Source organism: Vulpes vulpes, chromosome 16 (genome assembly GCF_048418805.1).
Source record: "Vulpes vulpes isolate BD-2025 chromosome 16, VulVul3, whole genome shotgun sequence".
Lineage (NCBI taxonomy): Eukaryota > Metazoa > Chordata > Mammalia > Carnivora > Canidae > Vulpes > Vulpes vulpes.
The window spans coordinates 92,596,053-92,605,253 of record NC_132795.1 but is presented as its reverse complement, the minus strand read 5'-3'; the positions used below and the strand labels follow the sequence as shown (position 1 = coordinate 92,605,253).

Below are 9,201 nucleotides of genomic sequence, written 5' to 3'. Positions count from 1 at the left end.
CAGTTTTATTCATTGATGTATCTGAGTGCCTAGAACAGCAATTGACACAGCTTAATAAATACCTGTTGAATGAATGAAGGCCTTAAGCGTTCGAGGCACTTGGAGGCTCCAATTATGGTCATCTTCCGTACCATCTAATCCACAACACTGTCACAGAGCAAGTATAATGTCACACTCCACAAGGGATCTTCCTAGCTAGGCTGTGGGGCGGGGAAAGCTCTCCCATCCCTGCTCAACAGCGTCAGCAAATTGTCTCCGCCCTAAAAGGTGCCTCGATAGGTGCCACCCTGCCTATATTTAACTGCAAAAGCTGTAACAGAGACCAGCCTCATGACTTCGCATCCGTAAAAAACAAAAATGGGAAGAGAAAGGGAATAAAAACAATTATGACATAAGTAGGACCCCAGACCCAGCATGTAAGTCTCTCTCCATTTATCTCCCCTAAATGAAGCTAGGCAAACTTCTAAAAGCCATAGTCTTATTTGTAAGCAGAACAGCCAAGGAATCAAGTTTCCTTCCTAATCATTCAAACCACAGGAAAGACAAGACAGGGGAAATGCAATCTTGTGTTTGTATATACAAAGTGCTAAGACTATATTTAATGATTTATTAAGGAACCACTGCATCTTTAGCAGGTAGGTGGATAAAGAAATTGGGACATCTATACAACAGAACATTACTCAGCAATAAAAACTATTGCTACACACACCACATGAATCTCAAATGCATTATGCAAATGGAAAAGAGCTAACCTCAAAAGATTATGTACTATATGATATTCTTTACAGGACTCTCAGGAAAAGGCAAGACTATAGGGAGGAGGCAGGGAACAGTGGTTGCCCAATTACGGTTAGGAGTGGGGGGCAAGTTTAACTACAAAAGGACAGCACAGGGATGCCTGGGTGGCTCAGTGGTTGAGCGTCTGCCTTCAGCCCAGGGCGTGATCCTGGGGTCCGGGGATCAAGTCCCATGTCAGGCTCCCTGCGAGGAGCCTGCTTCTCCCTGTCTTTGTTTCTGCCTCTCTGTGTGTCTCTCCTGAATAAATAAATAAATACATCTTTTAAAGAAAAACAACAAAAGGACAGCACAAGGGATTTTTTGGGGTGATGGAACCATTCTGTATCCTGACTGTCCACCTGACTGTGGTGGTAATTACAGGAATCTATGCATGTGTTAAAACCCGTGTAACTGTACACCAAACAAAGTTAACTTACTGTATATAAACTGTATTTAAAAAAAAAAACCCATTGCACAAACAGCATACACTCATTAGGTCCCTGAGACACTTCTCCTTCCCTGGATCAGTTTATCCAGGTGGGAAACACGAACAACTGGTCTTGGAGTATATATGACAGTGAGGGAACACTGCTATACCCTATGGTTTATACCAAGTGCATCAGATCTGGTGCCAAATTCAGCATTTTATCCACTGGAAACCATTTTGTAGAAAATTCCTTTATTATAGTGCAAATAACTTTCAGCAGTGACATAATAATGTAAGAACACATTTAGCAACATTTTACACCACGCAGTAAATAAGAAAGTGTTTCTTTGAAAATATGTCATCATAAGAACATTATTTCTATGTTAATGCCGGAAAATGCGAAGGCTGTTTCTCTCAAGGCAACAGGGCTCCCTCCCTCTTTTTGGATATTTTCTTTTTAATAGAAACGAAAGGATTTGCCATTTTAATAAGTCGCTATCATTTCCAAGAGTCATTTTCTTAGGGGGCTCTGAACTGAGGTTGGCAAGATTTGAAATGGGGTATCAGATTTTAAAAAAATAATAACTTTAAGACAATTCTGGGACAGCCCAGAAAGTAGAAGTCACTTCTATTAATTTTTAAGTAGATATATACATTCACTCCAATTTTGATGCAGAAGTGGACAGATTGTCTAAAGCCTGCCTTTCATTCCCCCAGAGCCTGATTGTTATTTATACTCCTTGGTTTTGGTCATATTGCAAAATTAGGGCTCTGGACAGAAATAACTCCTTACATACCCAAACGCTTTCCCGTGAAGCTTAAAATTGCACTTTCCACCCTGAATTCCCACCTTAGACCTCACATGCCAATGAGAGTCAAGAACACAGTCTCCAGTTAATGATTAACACAGCCCCCCTGCTAATGTGGCTCTACCTGGATCAAACCATCCCATCAGTTAGATTAATTCCAGTGGGCTTACCCAAGAGGTTCTCACCAGCCTCCCAGAGAAAGGAGGGGTTAACAGTGTCTCTTTACACTAAGCTGCCTAAGGGCTTGGCGGCTAAGCAGGTAGCTGATGGGTAGAGAGAACAGTGTCACTTCCAATCAGCCACAAGCCTAGCTCCTCTGGTTTCTGCTGAATTATGCAGTTGCATGGGGATGGACAGCCACTCAGAGGAAACCTCCCCATGGGGGTCTTCCACCAAACCCCTACAAATATAGTTCAGGGTGCCCTTGAAGTGTCTGCACAGACACTCCTCAAAATCTAGTGGCTTTCTAAGTCACGAGAAGTTAATCCCAGGCTTGAAAATACCTGAAGCCACAGAACAGCCCTCTTGGCTGAATATGGCTGATTAAGTCAGCTAGTACATAAAGCTTTTCAAGGCTCAGCCCGTCTTGTTGGATAGAGTATCTCCTTATGTAACACAATTGAACTGTGCTAAGTAGTTCCAAAGTTGAGAAGAACCCAAATATATCACCTATAAAAAAATTCACAATTTTCGTTTGCTTTTTCTTAGACTTTGGTACTGAAACACTGTCTACATTCTCGACACGTGAAAATGACGTGGCCACTTCCGTGCCTCTGCATGTTGTGTAAAAAAACTCAAAAGCAAAGCAGGACAAGGACATGTCATAACATGATGCAGTACGCTATACAAACAAAACCTAAATTATATATAAATACACCCCCACCCCAGCACCCCTCTGTCCCCTCGCTACTACCTGACCAAAGCAATGCCAAGGGTCCTTCTCTCCAGGGCCAGTGCAGTTTGTGGAGTCCAGCACCCAGGACTCCAGCCATCCCTTGTTGCCGGAAGGTGCAACTCCTGGAGATGCTGCTCCTGGAGATGAAGGTGCTGCTCCTGGAGATGCCCTGCTGTGGGATCAGCTCCACAAGCACAGGGAAACAAACTCTTACAGCTTAATTTGACATTCACACTACTGGCTGGGCTCAAGAGATGTGGAGTTCTGGGAGTTAACCTTCCAGATAAACTAACTGGATCATTTCCTAATCTGCATCTCTCCCTTATCCTAATGTCTCAGCACAGCTAACACAGTAGGAAGCATCCTCTCCTCTGAAGCTCCAAAGGCATTGCTTAGGGATATTGGTGAGGGTCACATAATAAAACTAATACAATGAGCTAACAGCTTAAGTTGATATAAATTATTTCCAAGTTAAGTTATTTGGGGCCATTTGCTTCTGTTTACACTGCATTCCAGAGTCATTTTCATAACATACTTTGAAAAGTTTATGTAATAGTTATTTTAAAAATTGTCTATGCAATCACCTCTTACATGTTTTCAATTAGCTTAATAACAACTTAATGAGCTGTTATAAAGACCTAGGGAAAAGTAATTAGTCTTAAGGAAGCCAATACTGTGCCAATTCACAGGAAGGAGAAAAAGTGATATCAATAGAACTTATGTAATCGTCAATTACCTGAAAAGCAGTTTTATCGAACGGTTGCAAAGTTTTCCCAAAAGCACTTACAGAAATTTGTATCAAGAGATCCTAAGTTTAGGGGTATGGAAGATACAATTCTTTTATGATTATAATATGTAATTTTCCCCTTCGGACCCAAGATATCTGTACATTCAAAAGTTCATAGCTTGCTGTTTTTGAGACATTAATCATTCTCTAATACATACACTGAGTATAAATAAATAACTACGAGAAAGCTTTAAAAATCTGAATTAACGTTATGCTGTGCAAAAACAAAAACAAAAAAAACAAGAAAAAAACCAAAAGAACAAAACCAACCAAATCTTGAACAACCTACATTCTATGTAAATACCCTGACTAAAATGTTGGTTGTGCTACACACTCCCACTTCAGTGCAGAAACGAGTTGATTTCGGTGTACCGTCTTTGTTGGTGGTGGTGTTTTAAGTCTTTAGCACTTTTGTTTCTAAGTATCACCTTGCTTTGAAAAGATGAATAACTTGCTACCAAATCACAAATGATCACAAATCCATGTCAGTTTAGTCTGAATAAAATCCAGCATAAATGTATTACTTTGTTCTGGAAATAATGGCTCGGTGTCTTTGTTCTGACAGCTTCCTAAGGGCAAACCACAGTTTGAGGTTGTCATTTTGGGTTTAAACTGCACAGAAGGAAGAGACAGTGAAGCTTGCCTTTTGTTTTTTTCTTTTTCAGTGTCCAGATCTTGCTAGGACACTCCTTCCAGACCAACAGTCCGAGAGTTGTGGCACCTGATCCTATTTGAAATAGAGGTGGTTTAGACAGTATCAGCCAAGCTTAGTGATCTGGAGGTCCCCATTTATCTTTATGGTGTCGATTGCAGATAACGTTTGAATGCGGTGGTAAAAATCAAAAAGTTGGTGTCCATCCACAAACACTCTGAAACGGGGGTGCTCACAAAGAATTTCCACCTGGAAGAAACAAAATCATAATCTCATTTCACAATTTCCATGAACCCTGCTTGGGGAAAACAAACCAACAATACTTTGTTTTAGAGAAAGGCAACATCTTCAGGGGCTCTCAAACACGGGAGTCATACAGAAGGCCGGTTGCGACACAGACTGCTAGACCCCACCCCCCAAATTTTCGATTTAGTAGGTCTAGGGTAAGATCTAAGAATCCGCATTTCCATCAGGTTCCAACATGTTGCTGATGCTGCTGGAATGAAGAACACACTTTGTGAACTCCTGCTCTACACTCTTCAATATCCTTTGAAGAATTTATTTGTTCATGCTTGAACACTTCTCCCTTCTCCGTGTACTCTGGAAAGTGATGTGAAGCAGCATAGATTTGGTTATATGGCATTTAGGGTCCTCCCCTGAACCATTTGGTGCCACCCTCAGAGGAGACCCTCACAAACGTAAACTGGCACCCACTTGGTGGCATGTAATAACAGTCTAGGCAGTCAAACATGGTAAACACTGAAGCAGAGAAAAGGTTACACAGTAATTACCACTGGCGCAAGGACGTATAATTAACAAGGCTTTGTTAGGCCAAACAGAAATGCTGATTCCATAGGGTAAAAGCTTTTTCTTCCTCTTTTCCTTAAATAATTCAGCATAGATTTTTTAAAAAAATTTTTTTAAAGATTTTATTTATTCATAAGAGAGAGAGAGAGAGAGAGCAAGCGCGCGGCAGAGACTCAGGCAGAGGGAGAAGCAGGCTCCATGCAGGGAGCCTGATGCGGGACTCGATTCGGGGTCTCCAGGATCATGCCCTGTACTGAAGGCAGGTGTTAAACCACTGAGCCACCCAGGGATCCCCAATTCACCATAGATTTTAATCACTGGTTTTGCGCTATGTATTTATTAAAAGCATTGGTGGCCACCACGTAAGAAGAGCTTCATATGCGGTATTAGTCATATTTAATTCGTATTATTACTAAAATTATATCACCAAGAAGGGCTGATTTCATTTCAATTTGGTTGTTGGGGAGCATTATATTCCTCTCGGAAAACGGAAGCTCTGGTTACTCATACTCATGAGCGACGCATTAAGATTCATCATTAAGAAACTGTCACAGTCAAAAATAAATAAGTAAAAGAAAGAAAGAAACTGTCAGAGTCAAGAGGAGCCTAAGGGGCCATTACTATTCTAGAGAAGGGGGAGGGGACTATGACGAGACTATGACAAGACTATGACGAGAAGGGCAGCAATCTCAATTCTATCACTGACGTCAAAGTCATGGATTCTTATTCCCCCACCAGATGGTAAGATGAGAAGAAAAATGATTACTTCTTTGTAAGGCCCCCGTAAATTTCTAGATGAAGAGCAACAACGGGTTAAGGGTCGCTGTGCTTTATCAGACGCATATGCGACATGGAGCTTTTAACTGAGCTGTGATCATTGTGACATATGTTAACAAGGTGTAATACAGGCTTCATCACCAGGCCCAACATTTCAGTAAATCCTTTCCTAACACGTTACCCACATTATTTGCATCTCTTACTCGGCATTTGTCCTTCACAGAGAAAGATGCTACTAATATTGATCGGTTGGATAGGAAGTTTGGCTTATGCTTCCTGCCCACTAGATGGTGGAGAGCCAAGTTATACCCATCCAGGCCCAAGGGAAGGAATTTGTTAGCCACACAGCCTGTGACAGTAAAACAGACCGAGGTTACTTAACCCAGAGGGAGAAACAAGGACCAGACCTCACTGGCAAAAGTAACAAGAGAAAATGAAAAGATTATTACTGTTATTCTTTAAAAAAGTCACAATTCATAAGGTTTAGAACTCCTTAAAGGTTGAAAAAAAGTGAGGAAAATTCTAGCACTTGTTATTATTTATTAATCAGTTGGGATATTTTGGGACAGGCACAGATTATGTGGCTGGTACTAGGTTGAGTACTACATGGAAAAGTATTTATTCTTAACAATCTGGACACGGGTTTATTATTTAACTGTATTGGCTAAACAGAGCCAAGAGCTACTATGACCTTAGTTTCTATCAGCAAACAGGACTCTTTTGATCTTGTTTCTTTTTTTCACCATCAGGTGACAAATTTCCTAGACATGCAAAAATTCTGGCTGCTTAAAGCTTTCTTGGCAATCGCAGGAGGAACAGAGCATCATCACCCTGCCAGCGGTTAGAGTTGAAGCACTCGAGGTACTTACCCTGAATGGCTGGTCTGGGATGAATGGAAAGTAAGGGATTGCAGACTGTTCTTCACCTCTTTCGCCAGATATACAAGAATTTCTGAGTAACTGCCGGTCTGTGAACACAGCTTTGAGTTCAATGGCCACATCGGCAGGAGGGTCTTCTGAGTCACCACAGGTCAGGCTGATCGCAAAGCTGGAAAGAAAATCATCTCATTTATTCTGAGCCACTATCAGCAACCCAGGCTCCCAGAGTTCCTCCTCCTTCTTGGGGTTTGTCTGCTCTGAATGGGCCACTATTCTTTACACAGCAGATTAGACTATGCATGGAGAAAGAGGATTACAATCAAGCCGGGGATTTTAATACCTAAAGGAGGCTCTGGTAAAAACTTTGGTGGAGTTGAACATGGCTAACATTAGGGATTTCAGAAAGCCAAAACCACCGACACATGTGTGTCTTAACCCATTTCAGATTTCTCAAAAAAACCAGCCCCAGAAATTGACCAGGGGAAATAATATCTTGTAATGTTTGCTTGTCATTTATACTGATAGATCTCGCTCCGAGCACCATGTTTAAAAACCCTTAAGAGAAAACTGTTTGGCCTCTCTAAGGGTCAAAGAGAAAATGATGTGGGCCTATATTTATCATCTCTGATATAAATAGCTGTCTGGAGAAATGATGGCTGGGATTCATACACATTCTTTTCATGGGAACATGGTACTTTCTTGGCACTTCCAACTAGCAACACTGGCCACAGGGACAGGAGGAGGAGGAGCAGCAGCAATAAGCCACAACAAGAGTGGGCAGGGCCTTGTAACTGCCAGATAATAAGCCTTGGGGTGACAAGCACCGTCTTACCTCTCTGGGTTGAGGTCTACGATGCCCATCACCAACACCTTCTTGCCCGGTCTCATGCCACCTTTAATGTGCCCACAAAACGGAACTATCTGCAAAGGATGACAGGAGACACAGGGCGTTTACAGCCTGTCCGGCAAGAGCCAAGTCCTCCAGATCCCCAGGACCTGACCCGCTAGAAAATGCAATTAGAAAGGAAAAGCGGGCGGGCGGAGAAGAGCCCAGAACTCAATCACTTACCAGTCGTGGGAAGTACACGTCGGCTTGAACTGGAGAGCCCAAGGAGTTGTTTAAATGCCCATCATCTAGTTTCTAAAAATAGAAGCACACAGATTGGCTTTCCAAAGGCTCTAGGTTTTTCTTTTTTGGGGGGGGGGTGTCGGGAGGGGCAGGGGAGGGAGTGGAGCAGCACCTATACGAATCCGGCTGAATCCAGCAGCCCGCACAGGGCACAGGCAGCGTCTGCAGAAGCCGCCGCCTCCCAGCCCCGGGACGAACCCCGTCCTGTCCCCCGAGGCCGGTGGCCGAGCTTCTGCAGCTCCCAGCCCTGCGGATCTAGACCAAGCTCCAGGTGGAGGCGCGCCCGGAGGGGAGGGGGGAGGCCAGGCCCCTCCTCGACCGCAGACGCGCCCAGGCCCGGCCTGCAGGACGCCGCGGGGGTGCAGGGCCGCGCTCAACTTCCTCGGGGCCCCCACCCCGGCCCCAGCCGCTTCCCGCGGGGAGTCCCCGGGACGCCGGCCGCGGGGCGCGCGCCCCGGGCACACTCACTCACACGCGCGCACACGCACACGTGCCCCGGGCACACACCTGGCCGCCGGCTCGCCCCCCGCGCTCCCCCCGCTGCACCCCGGGCGCCCCGCCTGCAGCCCCCCGCCCCCCGCCAACAGGTCCCCGGCGCCGTCCCACGCGGGGGCGCCGGGCTGGGCCTCGGCCTCGGGCACAGCCGGGCGGGCGGCGGCGGGCCCCGGGGGCACCCCTGCCCCGCGCTCACCCCCGCCGCATCGCTGTCGGCCACCGATCCCGCCATCTTCCTGCACCGCGGCGCCCGGGGGTGCGCGGCTGGCGGCGGCGGCGGGGACGTGGGACGCGGCGCGCGGGCGGGATCCCGGGGCGGTGCTGCGCCGCGCGGGGGCGCGGGTCCGAGGCTGGCGGGGCGCGCACACACACGGGGGCGCGCGCGCACGCCTGGGGCCCGGCGCCGGCCGGCGGGCAGCGAGGGCAGGGGGAGGGGAGCGGGGGTGCGGGGGCGCAGGGGAGGTGCAGGGGGGGGTGCAGGGGTGCAGGGGAAGTGCAGGGGGGGTGCGGGGGGTGCAGGGGTGCAGGGGAAGTGCAGGGGGGGTGCGGGGGGTGCAGGGGTGCAAGGGAAGTGCAGGGGGGGTGCAGGGGAGGTCCAGGGGAGGTGCGGGGGGTGCAGGGGGGTGCAGGGGGTGCAGGGGAGGTGCGGGGGGTGCAGGGGGTGCAGGGGAGGTGCGGGGGGTGCAGGGGAGGTGCAGGGGGTGCAGGGGAGGTGCGGGGGGTGCAGGGGAGGTGCAGGGGGTGCAGGGGAGGTGCGGGGGGGTGCGC

The 9,201-nt window shown here is 46.9% G+C and overlaps 1 protein-coding gene across 1 annotated transcript; it reads right to left on the bottom strand.

Moving 5' to 3' along the window:
* Nucleotides 1–1,439: 1,439 nt before the first annotated feature.
* On the bottom strand, nucleotides 1,440–8,807 carry LGALSL (galectin like). Its single transcript, XM_072743077.1, has 5 exons — nucleotides 8,630–8,807; nucleotides 7,879–7,950; nucleotides 7,642–7,730; nucleotides 6,801–6,978; nucleotides 1,440–4,596 (listed from the first exon to the last, which is right to left on the bottom strand). Exons 1-5 carry the CDS (start codon nucleotides 8,663–8,665, stop codon nucleotides 4,453–4,455), a joined length of 519 nt encoding a protein of 172 aa, XP_072599178.1. The 5' UTR covers nucleotides 8,666–8,807; the 3' UTR covers nucleotides 1,440–4,452.
* Nucleotides 8,808–9,201: the final 394 nt, after the last annotated feature.

Coding starts and splice junctions, on each gene's coding strand:
- LGALSL (XM_072743077.1), bottom strand. CDS start 8,665: ATGGCGGGATCGGTGGCCGACAGCGATGCGGCGGGG. Junction 7,731..7,878: donor ACGTGTACTTCCCACGACTG/GTAAGTGATTGA, acceptor CATCCTTTGCAG/ATAGTTCCGTTTTGTGGGCA. Junction 4,597..6,800: donor TCCCAGACCAGCCATTCAGG/GTAAGTACCTCG, acceptor TGTTTCTTCCAG/GTGGAAATTCTTTGTGAGCA.